Source organism: Oryzias latipes, chromosome 11, assembly GCF_002234675.1.
Source record: "Oryzias latipes chromosome 11, ASM223467v1".
NCBI lineage: Eukaryota > Metazoa > Chordata > Actinopteri > Beloniformes > Adrianichthyidae > Oryzias > Oryzias latipes.
In genome coordinates, this window is record NC_019869.2 from 4,809,808 (window position 1) to 4,828,455 (window position 18,648).

Consider the following 18,648-nt stretch of genomic DNA (forward strand, 5'->3'; position numbering starts at 1 on the left):
TTTTAAATGACAAATGTAAATATGCCTGTTTGTCTCACATTACAATAAGAAGAAACTGACCAGCTGTCCCGAACATACCACCATGTCTGTCACTCTGGGACAGCTGGAATATACTCCGACACCCCCCACCCCCCACCCCCCAGGCTAAATATAATGGAGCAAGTATAGAAAAGTAGATTACGGCGATGTTTTTGTGAAGAGCTCTGATGACAAACAAGGTTTCTGGAAACCAACGTGAAAGCTTTTCTTATTTTATAGACTTTTTGCAAACTGTTGCAGAGAAACACGTGTTCTCTCTACCCTTACCTACAGTCAACAGAAAGCCTCAGTGAAGATTTCTAAAGATCTTTTCCTAAATTGCTTACATGAAGTTCTTGGAAAGGGAAAAGCAAAATAGATATACCAGTATATATATACATATATATATATCTTAGAAATGTGATGGGACAAAAGGTGTCCCTTTTTCAGATGCAAAGTATTCCAGAGTGCCTTCAAGTTTTGTTTATTTTAACAGTTTTGCTTCATCTGAAAAGGACATTTTGAACAAATAAATCCTTATTTGTTGCCTGCTCCAACAACAAAGGGCTAAAATACGAAATAATCATTTTTAAGGTCTCAGTAACCCTAACCGTAAGCAAGTGGGAACCTTAAATCTACACTTTGTGCTGATTATATTGTGTTGTTAATACACAATAAACTAAGATGACTGACAATTTTATACTAAATGTTATTGTTTTCACAAAAAACAATCATTTCAGATTAGTAATAAATCAATTTTGGACAAAATATTTAGGTTTTTTGCTTCTCTGACACTGATTAGTTTTTGTTCTGAATTGAAACAATTGAGATTAAATAATTTTATCTACTTTATGAAGTAAAGATGAGATAAAACTGTTGAAATTTCAATGTTTTAAAAACTTGTCTTGTGCAGCAGCTGATCCAGCAGATAAAAGCTAAAAGGCCTCTTGTGTTAGACTGATTTTCCTGTTTCAATAGGGGTTTATGAATCATTGCACTCAAGGAGTATATTTGTATAAACTCCTTTTGTATTTGAGGCTAAACTTCATTCATATTAATTATTTTTACAAACATTTGTTGTCTTTAATTCTTCTAAGAGTGTGGAAGTCAAGCTGCTCAGTTGTCTCAAAAAGTTTATTTTTGTAAACTTTTTACATAAAAATTTACAAAATTAGAAAAAACAGATCTGCTTCCATAGTTACCAGAAAACTATGCATTTACCCCTTAATCTGTACAGAATATTTACATTTATACTTTTCTTATGATGGAAAAGGATTTCACTGGGCCACATTTTCACAAACAAATGGAAGTCCTCAACAGTCTTTCCCTGTCAGGAGGCACTTTCACCTGCAGCTGGCTCCACCAGGTCTTTAGCAGGAAAATCCTTCTCCAACCTCAAGACCTGAAGCTACAACCAGCAGCTGCTACAACGCTGTAGTTGATGATGAAGCAGACGTAGAGGCAGCTTCTACAAACTTCAGCAGAAAGTGATCCAGAGTGTAAACGGTTCCCCAGCCGACGGCGGGGTTCATACTAATGAAGTCGTCCAGGTTCATCTTACTCTCTGAGGAGAAAATACACCGCAGATTAATGGTATCATTAACCATTCATAAGACGTGCTATATTAGGCCTGCTAATACAGGGGGACATTATCTTTACCAGCCGTAAAAATGGGGGGGTATGATGGGGGAGGCATCTTCCAGGTTCCATCAGAATTCCTCATGTGAGATCGATCGGACGCAAAGTTCAACAAGAAGCTGTTCGCAGGAACCACTCGCAACTTCCTGGCATAAAATCCGGGTTACTATGGTGTTTTATGGGTGCGTCACCAGTAGTCTGCTTTGCGTTTATTACCTGTGATACTCAGGTCTGAGGTTGCGGTCCGACCGGAGGGCCTGAGCTGCGTAGAGCCGCAGGCTGCAGGGAAACGGCAGCACCGAGTCCAGATCATAGATCACACTGTCTGACTTCACACCCACCTTCAGCAGGATCACGTGGTAGTCCTGCAACACAGAACGACAAAACCATTCATGGTCATTTGGAGATTCCCACAGCAACTTTCAAAGATGGAGGGGTCTGACACACCCAGATCACCGGCCGGTCGTCATGTCCGGACTTTTGTCTCCAAAGAGGAACCTAACGGAGAAAAGATAATGAACTTGAGTTTCAGATAAAGGAAGAAAGAGATTTACTTTCCAAAAAAAAGAGCCCTGCCCTGCGACACACAGAGGAACTGTACCCACACCTTCACCCAACAGTAGTTGGGATAGGCTCCAGCAACCACTTCGACCTCAAAACAGATTAAGCAGATTTAGAAAATTTATGGATAAATGACAGTGTGATGGCTTTTTTGTACATTTGGGTTTTCTCTCTCTATTTTCTTTTATATTTTCTGCTGGAGTGGGAGGTTTTCTGTCTTCCTTCTCCTCTGCCAGCTTTGATTGCACATTTGTGCCTAATTGTCCAGAGCACCAGACTGGGCAAGGATCTCCAGGGCAGAACATACATACAGGCTTTGTTCTTTGTACAGTATTTTCCACACTACAGGGCTCACCGGATTATCAAGCACAACATCAATGAATGGTCTATTTTGAGCATATGTCACATATAGAGCACACCGAACTACAAGGCAGATTAAGTGAGATTAAAGAGTCAGAGAAATGTCCGTCAGTCAGTCACGTTACTTTGCTTGCAGCACGTGGACAAAACAGACTGATAGCGCTAAAACAAACGTTACCGTGACTACGCTATCACACAACCTTTTTGGTAACCAAAAAAACAGTCCAACATCGCCACACATTAGCCGCGTGAGGGTATTCACAATAACACCCAACCTTGTTTGCAGCATAACTAATTAATAGATAGGGTGATCATGATTTTAAGACAAACTGTTGCTTTTTAAATAAAAAAATTAAGGGTTTTAAGTGTGCTTTATACTGCAAATATACAGTAATTTGGTTGTTTTTTTATTAAATAGTATTTCTTTTTCCTAAAATGGGGTGTAACATAAATTGGGGGCTTGTCCGGGATTTCTTTGGTTTTTGTAATGTACTGTGTGTAGTGGCCAGTTTTAGGGATTGCCTATTTGTTTGATGAACTTCTTTGTTTGGTTTGATTGACCGTTTTAGTGAGACGCTTTCACAACATTTGAGCGTTATATATTGGGTGCTCCCAAATTCGAAGTCTGCGTCCTTCAATGGCCGCAGTCTTCCCTGGCGATGTTACTCGGGTCCTTTGTTGAGCGGGTAGGTCAGATGTTAATGGCTGTGAATTTGGACGAGTCTAGCCTTTAGATAATTCCAGCCATTACATCAGTGAATGTCCTGTTGCCTAGCAACCGTGAGTCCCGAACAGGGAGGAGGAGTGAACCAGGCATGGAGCCATTGTTGTCAGAAAATATCCGGGTTCTACTGCTATGCATCTTGGGATATGGACAGCATAGAAGGGTACACCAGAGCAATCCTTGAAATCGGGTAAAAAGAAGGCTGTATTCGGTGGCCATATTTAAAGGACTTGTTGAATTTGGACAACATGTTACGTAAGCAGCCTTCAGATGCAGCCCAGGAAGAACACAGCCCTCCAATTTGGACACAATTAATGGAGTACAGTAAACCCTTGTTTTTCGCGGGGGTTACGTTCCAAAAAGAACCCGTGATAGGCAAAATCCGTGAAGTAGAAACCTTTTTTTTTAACAATTATTATACAATTAAATTCTCTATTATACATTGAAAAGAAAGAACAAACCGTTTTACAGGCTAAGGAATTGTTTCACAAATAAAAGTACTTTAGAAAAGGTTTTTCAACAAATATCTTCTGTATTGTACTGTCAAATAAGAATTTTAATCATCAATGTGAACAGAAGGCTTCAAATCGCGGAGATTAGCCCCGCCCACCGCGACCCGAGTATTTGGATTAAACGGGAAGATATTTAAAATGATTTTTAAAAAAATACAAAGTACGGTCAGACAAATAGTGACTCAGGTGTAATTCACTGCTCTTGAGCCGCTGCATCCTGACTCCGCTCTGCAGTCTCCCTTTGAAGCCCGCGGTGCAGCTGTGTTTGTTCGGGAGAAGAACATAGTGATAGGCAGTTGTTGTTGTCGCTCCTTTTTTTCATGGGTTATAGAGAAACTCGAAATTGCAAGATGATTTGCACGTATCTGTTGTAAATTTGGCACGCTGATTTACGTACGTGTACATATTAAACTGCAATGTTATTGACGCACAGGTAGAGAAGTGAAGTGACTTTTTAGCCAATCAGAATGCAGAACACAATGCACGATGCAAATCCGTGAAGTAGCGAAACCGTGAAAAGTAAACCGTGTTATAGCGAGGGATCACTGTAGCTGTATTTTGAAACTACCAGATGTTTTGCAAAAAGGATTTTTCTTTTTACAGAGAAGGCCTGTTATTTACTTTCAAATATTTCTTGAGACCACCTGAACCCTTGAGGGCTCGGTGCCCATCATTCTCAGTATGAGGTACTTTTTGAAATATTATTTTTAAAGCAAACATTTTGTTTATTCGATTGTCTTGTTAAGCCGTTTAAAATGTTTCCAGATCTTCTTACCGTTCTGGTGTCGTTAGAGATGAAAATTACAGCAAACTGGTCCAGTGGAACCATTTTCTGTGCTTGAATAAACTCACAGAGCTTCCAAACATTTTCCTCACTGAGAAAGTAAAGGAAAGCAGCATTAGCCACTCATTCACTTGATTAAAATGAACTATATTTCCCTGAAAATTCATTCAATCATTAATTAGACAGATGGCATTGAAATAACTCATTCACTATAACAGTTTTAAAAATGGGTATAACATTTAACAATGTAAACTGTGAATATCGATTAGCCGAGCGGATCCGCTTAGCATTTTGATGTTTTTCTTGACAATAAATGATTTATTGACACAAAACTAAAGACTGCAGGACAGTGGGCTGCTTTTCTGATTTGTTAAAACTTGGTTTTTACCAATAACAGCTGGTATAAACGCAGTTTTCCCGGCTTGGTATTACTTCCACACCTTTCTTTAACTGACCCTTCATGTCTGTAAGCTAACCGGAAAGAACCTCACCGAAAATACAGTACGTCACATCCGTCCTTTCAAACTAAAAGCCCATTCCTGTAGCGTTGATTTCACCAACTTTTTATTTTATTTTATTCTTATTGAACTTCAAAGGATGACACGTACACATTCACATAACTACAATAGAAAGATATAAAAAGAAAAAAGAATACAATACAAAGAAAAAATAAATAAATAACATTAGAATTGTAGCTCACACTAGGTATGGTCATACAACATGTGATCTTCAATGAAAATTGACAGTTTTATTGCATTTCTGTTTTTCTTGAATTCCAAGGATTTAAAATGTAAACAGATCTCTTTATGAAATGTATTGAATAATGATTTGATTTTAAAAAAATCTGCTCTCATTGATGAAGAATTTCCCAGAATTTAATAAAGTATCAAATGCCAAATCAAATAAATTATCACCAGAAAGTACTCACAACTGTAACGGAATAGAAATAGGAAAAGGAAACTTTGAGGAGCACCAACAAACACAATACTCCCAAAAACTGGTAACATATGTACATTCAAAAAACAGATGATCAAGTGATTTTATATTTATTAACAGTTATTTTCTTGAAAACCAAAACGTAAATGTAGCAGTTCCTTGCATGGGTATACTGCATTCATTGTTTAAAATGGGTTTCTTTGTATTTTGGAAAAATTGGGTTTTTAAAAAACTTTTTTGTGTAATGCTGGGACATAGAATGAGTTTTGTAGAATGTTGGAAACAGTTCTCCAACAAACAAAGAACGTATTACATAAGTTTGGAAGTTTTGAATTAACCAGTCGACAATCAAACAACAAAGATGGAAGCAGGAATTTTGCAGTCTTTGATTTTGGAAATGAATCTTTTTGAATTGAGTGGCAACTCAAACACCTCATCTAACACAGTATGTTAGGGAAGTTAGGGTCATGCTGCTGAAGGAAGCGACACACTGGAAGGTACTAAAAAAAGTGAGAGTGAGGCAGACAAAATTTGGAAGCAAGATCATTGAAGCTTGCAAATATACCGCTTAGGTACATGTCCTTAAAGTTGATTATACTGTACCTTAATCACTTCCCAAATCATGAATACGAAGTCTGTCTGACCAGGGAGAAAAAGGTGATTTTTGTGTATAGGACTAGTGGTAAGCACTTGAGTGAGTCCATACGTCTGTCTGAATTGAAACATAATTTTAAAGGTATTGGTAACTACTGGATTGTGTGTAATATAGTGTGAAATGACACAGGGGAGACTAGATCCAATTAGGGCTGTCAGAGTTTTTGTATTATAGGAGGAGGCTTCAAATCGATACCAGTTGATGTCATAAGCTTGGAGCCAATCTATCGTTTTTTGAACATTAGAGGCCCAGTAGTATTGGCACAGGTTTGGTAGGCCTAAGCCACCTTGATGCTTAGGTCTTTGTGATAATTTTAAACAGAGTCTTGGGGTCTTACCGCTCCAGATGAATGAAGAAAAGCTTTTGTCGACAGATTTAAAAAAAGATTTAGGGATGTAGAGGGGACGCACTGAAACAGGTAAAGGAATCTGGGAAGTATATTCATTATTATACTATTTACTTTCCCTGCAAGAGACTGGTTGAGAACTTCCCAGTTCTTCAGGTCTTTCTTAACCTTCTCCAGTAAGGCAAGGAAATTTTCTTGGTACAGACTTTGCATGTCTCTTGTGAAGTGTTGTGATACTTAAAACCGTTTCTGGACATCTGAAACGGTAAGGCATTGTCATGTCTTGTAATTGAAGTGCTAAGTTGTTGAGAGGGAAGCACTGAGTCATCAAATTTTTACGAGACTTTTTGTAAAATATTAATTTGTTCCTACATAAAATATACAGACAGATCCATATGGGAGTGTTGTGTGGGCTAAAATTATGTCTGAATAGGAGTTTCCAGTGCAGTAATGATCATCCATCAATGATTTCACCAACGTGCTTTAAAAACCTTCTTATATCCGCAAAGGAGTAATTAAATACAAATTTTTTATAAACTGTTCTGCACAAGTCAGGAAAAATGCATATTTCTTTATATAAATGTTAGATTTTTGTACAATATACAATACTGAAAGATAACAGGCACAAATAAAAATCATCTCAAGAACAGCTCTAATCTTACTGTAATAAATATTTTAAACATTAATAAAAAATGTTATTGCAGCTGCTGAAACTGCACTAAGTCTTTTTAAAAACTCACTGTATTATGTTTATAAGATGTATTTTTTAAGTGTATTTATTATAATTGCCCTTGTTTTGCAATTTTACCACTATAATTGTAAATACTTGTTTCAAAACGACTGATGCACCTTTTACTAGCTGTCAATAATTGTAATTGAGTAAATGCATTTTTATGAATGAATGATGCACTGACCAAACTTTCATAATGCCATTCCACAATGACAAAGTATGTTTATTTGTTATTTTTGTTGTTTATGTTGATCATCCATCCAGTTGTTTGTTTTTGGTGTGAACTTCATTACTTATGTCTGTATTTGAAAAAAAAAATGAAAAAAAGTTTTTACATGTTTTTTACAGTTTACATGTTTTGCAGACCACGTTTTTTACACTTTTGCAGCTGTATTTATTTAATGTTAAATATTTATTTAATATGAATGTCATTTCTGATGTCCTTTTTTGACGTTATATTATATAGATTATTTCTGGATGTTGTTTTTGCTGCCACAGATAAATGAAATTTTCCCATTGTGGTATTAATAAAGTCATCTAAATAACAAATAGTTTGATTAAAAATGAGTAATAATTTACCAGTATTATTGGAAGAATATGGGGAGTACTTCTCAAGTAATCTCATTACTGCAAACACTGTTAGATTTCTTGAAATGAACCACTACTACTTGATCAGATTAAACTGCTGTTTGAAGTGTAATGAATTATCAATCAAAACAGAAACCGCTAAGTAAGAATATTACTATTTATTAAACAAACACATTGATGATGCTAGAAATTACACATTTTCTGTAGTGGAGAAACAACAGACTATAATATTCCAGCTATGAAAATGGACAAATATTTTGAATTTCCTGCTAAAAAAAAGCAATCCCGTCTTTATTGTAGATCCGACACAATTGGAGAGGTTTTCTAGGTGAAAAGCCGGACTGTCGCATCAGCTCCCGAGGAGAAAATCCAGGGTTGTGTGGGATGAAACGTTACATCCAGAACCCCAAGGTCATGCGTGATCACATGACCTCTTAGGACTTTCACAGGAACGATGAGCGGGTTCTGAAGCAAATCGCTGAAAGAGGAAAGAAGAGTTCTATTAAACCTGCATGCATCAGAACGTCATTGAAAAGCATTATGTACACTGTATTAGTAAAAGTAAACGCTCATCTCTATTTACACTTTAATGACAATACATTAGCAACCAATAGAAAGATGTTGGTCCTGCTGCCATAAAACCTTTAACGGCCTTTTGTGTCATAAATGCAGCTGTACGGCCTAAAAAAACCCATATCTATGGAAGCATTTGTGTAGCATAGTTAAAAAGAAAAGTCAAAACCAGAAATGCTTTTTCATTTTCAAAATGAAGCTGCATTTTTTGACTCAAGATTAAAATGAAAAGGCAATCTGCCAAAATGCTTTTTCATTTTCTTCTTCAACACTGCTTATTCTGTCTAAGGCAGAAATGCTGCTACGTAGTCCTGAGAAGCTGTGTACAATCACCAGGAGAGCACAACCATCACAAAGCCCTCTCCTCTGCCGCTAACACAAAGCTCCACTGCTCCTAGCATGTGTCTCTTAGCAACCGGACACACGGAGAAAGCACTGACGTCATCGCCCCGCCTCCCCTCTGGAAATGCTTAGTCTAAGTTAATTCTGTGACGCTATTCGCAGGGGTTAAAATGAAAATGCAATCCCCTCTTTGCATTTTCATTTTAATTATGACACAGAATAAGCGGTTTTTAAGTAGAAATGAAAAAGCATTTTGAAATATTGCTTTTTCATTTTAATTTTGGGTCAATTGATGCAGTTACATTTTGAAAATGAAAAAGCATTTCTGTTAATCCATTTTAATTGTCAAATTAGACATTTCTAAAGGAATTTTGCTACACATTTACCAGAAAACTTATTCAGAATGAAATGTTAAATACCATTTTCTTCATCATTTTAATTAAGTGACAGAATACGCGATGTTGATGTAGAAAATGAAAAAGCATTTCTGGATTTGACGTTTCTTTTTAATTATGCTACATGACTGCTTCCATACATATCACGACGCTTTCTTTGCACTGATCTTAAGCTAACGTGAAGTTTGTGGGGCTTTAGATTGATAATTCTTCCACAAAGGTGTGGAGACAGTTTCCGACATGCTGCGATTTTATAAATTCCTGACCATTTAACATATAGGAATACCTGCATTTAAGTATTGACACTCCTGTCAATCATTTCACAGGCTTGTATTAAAGACTTACTTGTAAACGGTCCCGTGACAGACGATCACCGTCCCATCGTCAGAGGCTGAGGCGAACAACGGGTAACCTTTGTGAAAGGCCACGCTCCTCACTGCCTTCTTATGGTGTCTGCAGACAGGAAGTGATTATTGCATCTTTGTCATCAGTCTTGAATGGGACGAAATCCCCAAATGTGGACGTACCGTAGAACCTTGTATGGTTTTGTTGAGAGGTCTAGGTCAAACCAGCTCAGCTTACAGTCGTAACTCCCACAGATCACATGATCACCTGTGCAAAGACAGACAGGTGACATAAAGGCTCCATTCTGCTGTTTTTATGGGAGGATTTTAGACTCTACCTACCTCCAGGGTGGACTGCGATGTTAGAGATCCACTTGGAGTTGGCCTGAAGTTTTTTGGCCATTTCCTGTTTGACTAAGTTGTAGATCCTGACGTAGCGTTGCGTTGCCACGAAGAAGAAGGGCCTAATCGGGTGGAAGGCGACGCACTGAACAAGACCTTTGTTTTTCCTGAAAGGGTTCTGGCTCCGCCTCCGGCTCAGCTGGTGAATAAACACCTGCAGGTGACTGGAATGGTCTGGCATCACAGAGGCCAGGTAGTCTCCTTTAGCGTGCCACGTCACCTGATGGACGGCCTGGGAAACGAAAACCAACCAGTCAGTTCACCGGTTTGATCACGCGATAATTCCCGTCACTAATGTGGAATTTCTCACTTTGGGATGCTGGATTTTAAGATGGATCCCTTCCTTTAGCTCCTCCCCCTCTGTCTCAGACCAGACCACAGGTTGGGGACCTTCTGACGGGTTCTCCTCCTGGGAACCAGCAAGCAGCCGCTCCGATGAAGAGATGACCAGTTTGTCCCCCAGAGACGGAGACAAGATCAGGACCGTCGAGTCCCTGGAAGCAAAACACAAACAAACAAAAAATGTTGAGAAGAGAACATAAAACAAAAAAAATCAAAGGAAGAAACATGAAGATCCTTACACAGCAACAGCCAGCAGACACAAGGCCGGGTTTGGATTCCATGCCACGCTCTTTACGGCTCCGCCCACTTGGACAATCTTCATGCAGCGAGAGGAACAGACCTCCCAGAATCTGACAGAACCGTCATCACTACCTGTGCACACATTAAATAAACACTTTAATAACAGCTTTCAGTAAAAAATTTTAGACCAGAATCCTGCAAAATTCTATCAAGCCTGCGACTAAAACAAGTACTTATCCCTTGTTCAGAAGTTTGGTCCCTTTTGAAAAGTGTTGCATTTAGATCTTTCTTTTTGGCTTATAAGCACCATTTTCTGAGTTTTATTATATCCAGAAGACCTTATGTGATAAATATACCATGAAGAAAATGATCTTTTTAAATATGTTTAGAGTTCTCAAACCCATCTGTGATTGGGTAAAAAGTTTAGAATCCTGAAAGGAGCAATTTTAGAGATGTTGCTGTTATTATCATGACTAGAATAAAGATAAAAGTAAAAAAAAAAAAAAAAAATGCTGGCAGACATCACCTGATGCAAGCCACTGTCCGGATGGAGACACGCTGACGGAGCGAACCAGACTGCTGTGACCTCGATACACCTGAACACGGGTAAAAGCAGTAGGTCATGTAGCTCACATCGTGTCACGGATAAATTCAGCCAAGAATCAGAACTACGGAAGTGCAAAACACATCAACAAATTACTCCATCAAAAAGACATATTAAAGAGCATCACCCCCTCCTAAACCATGAAAACGAGTTGGTCCTCACATTGTGACATCACAAAGTGAGGAACAGCCCCTTCCAGGAAGAGTCTGAGCTGCCAGCCCCGCCCCAGGCTAACACCCACTTTCTCTGTGTCGGGTAAACACTTTCCTTTTATATTCACATCCATCTTTGCAAAATTTTAAATGTTTGTTTTCGTGGGCGAGACGCAGACACGCTGCCGAGGCCGAATCTAGGTTGACGTCATGAAATGGGCGGCGCCCACAAGGAGCGAAAGGGGGAGCCTCAGAGATCAAGTCGTCTTACTTCCAGGTAGGAAAATGAAAATGCCAAAATGACTCCTACGTCATTGAAAAAAACCTTCTTTAGTTTGCCAAAGGTAAAATATTATCATTTACTTTCCCCAAAAGTGATTTTTGGGAAACCACATTTGGGAAAACAAAAGTAATTTCCAGAAATCAATTTGAAATGTTTAAAAAAAAAATGAAACAAAATAAGAAACCAGAAAAGCTAGGTATTATGGGATTTGGCTGATTGGATGATGAGGTTTGAGTTTTGAAGAAGGAGGAAAGCAGAGGGATGTTTTTGCCTGAACTGTGGAGAGCGACACGGCAGGCTGCCAGGTACCTCGGCTCCATGGTAGCCTATTTGTTTTTGTGTTTTGTTGTTCTCTGGTTGATTTTTATGGAATTTTAGTGCTCTATATTATCACTTGTTTCTCCATCATGGGATCAATTTTTCTAACTTCCAGTTTAAGCGGTGTACAAACGTCATCATCCAATCAGTGACATCCCATAATACCTTTCCCAGCTTCTTATTTTCTTTCATTTTGATTACTGGGAATTACTTCTGTTTTCTGAGACGTTTCATTTTTTGGGCGAATTTTGTTCATCTTTTTAAAGCTTTTTATTATTCTTTTTAATCTTGAATGTGTCTTGGCACTGAGGGATTTGTTGATGTGATTTGTCCTTCAGGGCCACCGTACAGAACAGATCAGAGTGTTAGCGGTGCGTGACTCACCAGAGACTGTGTTGTTGGAAAAGGCTGCAAGTCCTTGGGTTTAGGGAGTTTGGGAATCAGATCTTCTGGATTCACGTTGACCTGCAGACAGTTTCGTATGAGAGAAGAGCTTCCATCTGTTAAGCAGGCGGGTTAGTTAATTAGTTAGTTACCCTCATCTTCCTCTGTCGGGGACACAGATAAAGATCCAGGCAGCGCTCAAACTTCTCATGGATGAACCGGGAATATGCTGGAACCTGACGGAGGCTGGAGAACTTCTTGGGAATAAATGGCAGCTTTCTGTCTTCGGGATCTTGTTGCTCCCACAGCGCTTTCTGTGGAACGGAGGCTCAAAGACTCATTTACTGAGAAACAATATGCCTTAAGTGGGACTTTGATTTGGCCCTCACCTCTTCTTCAGTGAACAGGTACTCGGGTGGGGGGTTGTAAGACTCCTCGTGACCAGGGAGGCGCAATTTGGGGGCCGGCAGGTGCATCCTGTGCTTCGCCAGAATGGACGAATCCTCATTGGCCCACAGGTCATAGTAGCGCTCTTTGCTGTCGTCCTGCACTCGTCTTGGTTTGATCCAGCCCATTTTTATGGCATGAACCAGTTTAGAAACCTTTAGACGGCAAAATAGATCAATGGTTAGGCGATAAAAGCAAATCTGCAGCATTCTTCTCACTTTGTTACCTTCTCCTTTTCAATCAGGGATGGTATGAAGCTCCGTTTGTCTGCAGGTCTGTTGGTGACTGGATGAATCATGACGTCGCTACTGAAGAACTCCACTGTTGGCTGAAGAAGACAAGGAGTCAAACTCAACAGCTGCTACTTCAAAGCTCATATATGTGGTTTCCACTCGGGATCAGCTTAAACTGAATGGAAAAAGGAGGGATGAGGAAGCACCAACAACAGACTGTCCTGGAGCAGATATGACATCACCATAACCTCTGTCTCTCAATGTCAATCATTTCCTGGTACCCAATGGGCTCAGAACTCCACCCCCACGTAAAATTGGGATAACTCAGAAAATTCTAAGTTGAAACTATAAATTGAGAACCGGAAAAAACCCACAAAAAAAAACCAGCAAGTGTGTCATTACTTTTCATTTGATAACAGTTTCAGGTTAAGTTTTTCTTAAAGTTAAGTTTAGAGTATTTCTTTAAATATAAACTATATATTTTTCAAGCTCACCGTTTTTCAAATGTTCAATATTTATTTCACGTTTACAGCATACGTTGAGGAGTTTAAAACTATTTCCGAATTTATAATTTGGATTTTTCGTTCACTTTAAGCTGCTCTTGATTTGACATTTGGAAGAAAAAAAACATTTTTTTCTTTTAGTAAAGACTAAATGTTGCCTCTATGATAATGATTACTGTTTATATATGCATACAGAGGTATGAATATATATAATAGTATATACATATATATTTTCACGTACATAAATATATAAACGGTTAAAATAGATGATGTCAATCTTGTCTGAACAGAAGACAAAACGTATTTCTCCGTCAGTACATATGGAACAGGTACAATGGTTAACCAGCTTTATGTCACAATAACCTAAAACTTCAGCTGATAGGTCATTTTAGACACTATCTTCCCTCTGGTTCTTCAAAGGCTGTGGGACATGTGGTCAAATTTGAGTTATTGCTTGTTTACTTTGTAGTTTTTTGCATATTTTTTGTCTTTTTAATTTGTTATGTTGTGACATATCTTAGATAGTTTCGTTTTTTTCGTTCACTCTTTTGACGCCACTTTGTCGCTACCGTGTTCCCTGCAGTCACTTTTTCCACCCCAATATAGTATTTTCTCCCACTGTTTTTAATCAGAGGCACTCTGGAATTTCGTTTAATTTCAAAATGTGTGCAGCTTGCGACTAAAAACAGACGTTTGTCAAAAAGATGTCAGAAATTTCATATGAATCTCTGGAAACTAAGCTTAACTGTTAGTCTGTCTGCTTTGTAAATTTTTCCAGATTGCACATCGATGACCAAAATACAATATCTCCTATCTGCAAATTGTTAGATTTTGAGTTTTTAGCATTAAATGCTGAGAACAAGGACAAATTCACATTTTAAGTGAATCTGCAAAAAAGTCTTATGACCCGAAAGTCACAAGACAAAAACCTCACATCACCATCGGCTGGAATATTTGAAACACATTTTTCTTGTTTCCTGAAAAAAAAAGATAGGTTTCAGGTAGGAGCATTTGTACTTAGGCTCATAAATACAGATTCCTCTGAAAATACCACAAAAAAAGCCAAAAATAAGGATGCAAAGCCTCCCTGAGCATACCTGGTACTCATTGAAGTTGATGTCTCCAAACTGCCCTCTCTGCAGTCGGTTGACCAGATCCACCTGCTCGTCTGACAGCACAATGTCTCTTCCCGTCTGCTTGTCGTGAACTGTCCTCCTGCACGCACAACCAAAACCGTTAGCGTTTCCTGTTTGAAACTGTAGAGGACGCGGAAATGCGCTGGCTAGCTGACCAGTAGTCAGGATTTTCCATTTTATCCAAGAATTCGTCCAGCTCATCCTTGTTCCTGATTGGCTTGAAAATCTTCTTTCCATCTAGATCGTAGCCAATGTGAGGGAAGTCTTTGTACCATTCCATGGGAATGTTGCCCACTGTGTTCCTGATGTCCTGCAGAAGAATCAGAACCAGCACATGAGAACCTTTTAGAATCCAACAGAAGAGTTCAAGCAAGGAAACAGGACAGAGGTATTTAAAGAAAAAAGGTGGTTTGCAAAACAAATAAGGTAAAACACAAACATGCATATAGAATTATACAATAATAGACTGTGTAAAGTAAGGTAGGTCCAGATCAGAGGGCAAGTGACAAGAAAAAAACAGACAAACTTTGTTCTAAAATAACCAATAAAATAAAAAAGGGTGATCAAACATCTACATGCAAGAAGCTGAGGACGTACAGGAAATTACTAGAAAAATAAAAAGCGAATAAAAGTGACAATCCGAGGAGATCACTAAAGAATCCCAGATGCCGCTACTCCTACCTCCTCATCCGAGGTGTCATGCTCATACTCATCTCCTTTCTTCTCTTGTTTTCCTTCAGTTGCTCCTTTCTTGTTTTTGTTGTTCTTCACTTTTGTCTGCAAATGCGACAGATTTTCAGAAGAACCATAATAATATCCGGTCGCAGTAAGTCCACAGCAGCAAACCTCACCTGCTGCCTCTGTTTATCCGGATCATCATTTGATCCATCAGCTTCCTCCACATCATCGGAACTTTTCTCTTCAACGTCTGACTCTTCATCCTCAGAGTCGCTCCCGGAATCCTCCAGTCCAGAAAATTGACTGTCCTCACTGTCTGACAGGTCATCGTCGTCTTCATCTTTCTCAGTAGCTTTGTTGTTGATATCAAAAAGCTGAAGACAAACACACACAATCACTGTTTATGGTTCAATTCCCCATAGATGTTTGGCTAATATTAGCATCCTGATTCATTGTATGTAAAGAAATTCCAAATTCTATGATGCTCTCACTGAACTCTATTCAGAAAACATACATTTAAAAATAAATCATGCGGTTTTTATATTGTATTCCTATAAGTCTGTTTATAAACAAACTATATGATATTTTCACCGCTTAACAGTTCGGTTGGGAAAATTTGTTATCAGCAATGTCAACGTTTTTAAAAGCTCCAGCCTGTTTTGATTTTGCTTATTTATTAGCATGCTAGCCGCTAACAAGCAAGTCCTAGCTAATTCACAGAGTAATTTCCCGCTTTTTCCCTCTAACAGTTAGATTGCGTTTCTCACTTCATCTTGCTCTTCTTCCTCCACTTCCTTCGTCTTCCTCTTCGTTTTCTCCCTGACTTTCTTCATTTCTGATCTCTGTTCCATGCTCTGCACGTTTTCCAGCTCCTGCTTCGCGGACCCACGTGGAAAACCCGCGGGGTCAGAGGTTATGCTGGCCGAGAAAAACGAGAAGACACGAAGGCAGCCTCCGCCCCCTATCGGTCAGATGTCTTCACTGCACGTCCGGCTGAACAATAATATTGTTCGTTGCAACCAATGAGTTATATCACTAGAGGAGACACGCCCGCTTTAGAAGCCTGGCCGTCGGTGGCGGAGCGCGACGCCATCTTGGTGAGGTCGACGACGCCCACATGACATTGATTTCTATTGATTTTAGTGGTGTCTAAGTAGCTTTTATAAACTGTATATATTTTTAGATTTAAATATATTTATACATATATATATAAATATATTATATTTTATGTATATAATATATATATATATATATATATATATATATATATATATATATATATATATATATATATATATAGATACATCATTTGTTGATGTTAAAGAAGAGAAACAGTCAGCCTTAAAAGCTCAAACTTGAATGAAAATGCATTGTTGCAGGACTTCTTACAAATAAAAAAATCAATAGTAAGTCAATACAAACAATAAATAACAATAAATAAATAACAAGTCAATAAAGAATAATAAAAATAATTATATTATTATTATTATTACTATTATTATTATTATTAATAATAATAATAATAATAATAATAATAATAATAATAATAATAATAATAATAATAATAATAATAATAATAATAATATTCAAAATAATATAGACAATAGGACAATAGATTTACCCTAAAAAAACAGTCTGGCCTCTTATCAAAATCTGTTTCCACAAATGTTTTGAACAGTCAGACTGTATTACTAGTTGGTACCACAGTGATCCATCTGGGTTAACTCTTTTTATAGCTAAGTCCCACTTTTTCCTTCAGTCTGAATCCATTGGAATCCTGCAAGAAAAGTTCAGTCACTGAGTCAGAAATGTTTAAATCTATATTACTATAATAGCCTAGTATGCTGTATACAGGTTTAGCAAAATAAAATCTACATTTATATTGACAGCAAAATAAATGTACATCATGCAGCATGTTGATAACAGCCCTGCAGCATCATGCATGTCAACATACGTTCTATTAATGAAGCCCCTGCAGCCTTAAAATAAAAAAAAATAAAATACTTACCTGTGAAATGATACACCTACCTCCTTCATGGACTCATTTATCTGATTTTGGCAGTTGAAATCCGCACAATGAACTGGCATTATGCAAAAAATGTGTTCACATGCATGCACTGCAGCAGTGACTTGACCTCACCAAGATGGCGGTGCTCTCCTCCCATGAGGAACCACGTGATGTCTCCTCTAGTGATATAACTCAATGGTTGCAACTGCCTAGGAGTGAGAAAACACAGTTTCCATCCATCCATCCATCCATCCATCCATCCATCCATCCATCCATCCATCCATCCATCCATCCATCCATCCATCCATCCATCCATCCATCCATAGTATGGCAGCAATTAAATTTAGCCTCAGTAATTATTTATTAACTTTTTTTGTTTATACTTTAAAAAACTCAAAGTTTTAAATCATAACCACCAAATAAATTGTTTGATTAGGAAAAACAAACTTTATTGTTTAGGTTAGATATTCCAACACAATGAATTTATATAAAATAGCACGCTGATCTGTATTACTGGCCTTTGCATCACTTGTTTTGCGAAATATATTTTTTCCCCTCAAAAATCGTTATTGAAGATATACAGGATCACAAAATCGAGTCAGCTTTAAAGTACACTGATAGAAAAATGAGTAACAAAATGTGCCAAGGGAACATAAAGAACAAAGGAAAAAAGAAAAGAAAAATGATTATAAAGAAGAGAATTGAAAGCAGTAAGTTGCTATTCTGTACATTTAAAAAATTCCAGGGTGTCAAAGGTTCTTATAGCTTTGGGGTTAGAATAAGATTTTGTTGTTCTGGTTTATTTGTTTAATTCAATAATAAAAAGTTTGAATAAGGCCTTTTTTTCCCAGAAAATTTGCATTTAAGAATATGAAATTTGGCTAGTATTATTAAAAGGTTAATTGAGTAGTATTCCTTTAATAATAAATTTTTAACATTTTAAAAACCAAATAATATATCTTTGTATATCAGATCAAATTATTTTTTAGAAATTTTACACTGAACAAAGAGGAAAAGTCTTTCCAGAAAGTTTCTCTTTGGGGGCATTTCCAGAATAGATGCGTGATTGTTTCAGTGTCTAATTTACAAAAGGAGCAGTTTCTATCAATGTCTATGTGTAGTGAGGATTTGGCTGTGTAGCATCTGCGAAGACGTTTGAAGCAAACATCTCAGGGTTTATTTGAAATAAAATATTTGGAGGACAAAGTCCAAACTTTCTTCCATTCATCTGGGGCAAATTTTCTCCAATAGTGGGTCACGTAGGGTACGACTGTAGGGATCTTATTTGTTTATTTCTTGTTGAATTTCTCATAGTAAAGCAGATCTTGCAAATATTGGTTTCAAATAAAGAGACTGAACGTGAGGGTAATGGGTGCACAAGACCTTTAAATAACATTATAATTCCTTCAGGA

At 37.8% G+C, this 18,648-nt stretch overlaps 2 protein-coding genes across 2 annotated transcripts; both read right to left on the minus strand.

Moving 5' to 3' along the window:
- Window positions 1-1,134: 1,134 nt before the first annotated feature.
- Window positions 1,135-5,106, minus strand: wdyhv1 (WDYHV motif containing 1). Its single transcript, XM_004073748.3, has 6 exons — window positions 4,986-5,106; window positions 4,589-4,688; window positions 2,104-2,154; window positions 1,873-2,021; window positions 1,678-1,802; window positions 1,135-1,582 (listed from the first exon to the last, which is right to left on the minus strand). Exons 1-6 carry the CDS (start codon window positions 5,057-5,059, stop codon window positions 1,443-1,445), a joined length of 639 nt encoding a protein of 212 aa, XP_004073796.1. The 5' UTR covers window positions 5,060-5,106; the 3' UTR covers window positions 1,135-1,442.
- A 2,885-nt stretch (window positions 5,107-7,991) lies between these two features.
- bop1 (block of proliferation 1) lies at window positions 7,992-16,167 on the minus strand. The gene is made up of 16 exons (XM_004073749.2): window positions 15,996-16,167; window positions 15,402-15,602; window positions 15,232-15,327; window positions 14,706-14,860; window positions 14,512-14,629; window positions 12,905-13,006; window positions 12,621-12,833; window positions 12,384-12,545; window positions 12,232-12,312; window positions 11,017-11,086; window positions 10,490-10,622; window positions 10,219-10,402; window positions 9,849-10,140; window positions 9,690-9,774; window positions 9,508-9,615; window positions 7,992-8,330 (listed from the first exon to the last, which is right to left on the minus strand). The coding sequence occupies exons 1-16, from the start codon at window positions 16,077-16,079 to the stop codon at window positions 8,177-8,179; spliced, it is 2,238 nt and encodes a 745-aa protein (XP_004073797.1). The 5' UTR covers window positions 16,080-16,167; the 3' UTR covers window positions 7,992-8,176.
- Between the last annotated feature and the right edge of the window lie 2,481 nt (window positions 16,168-18,648).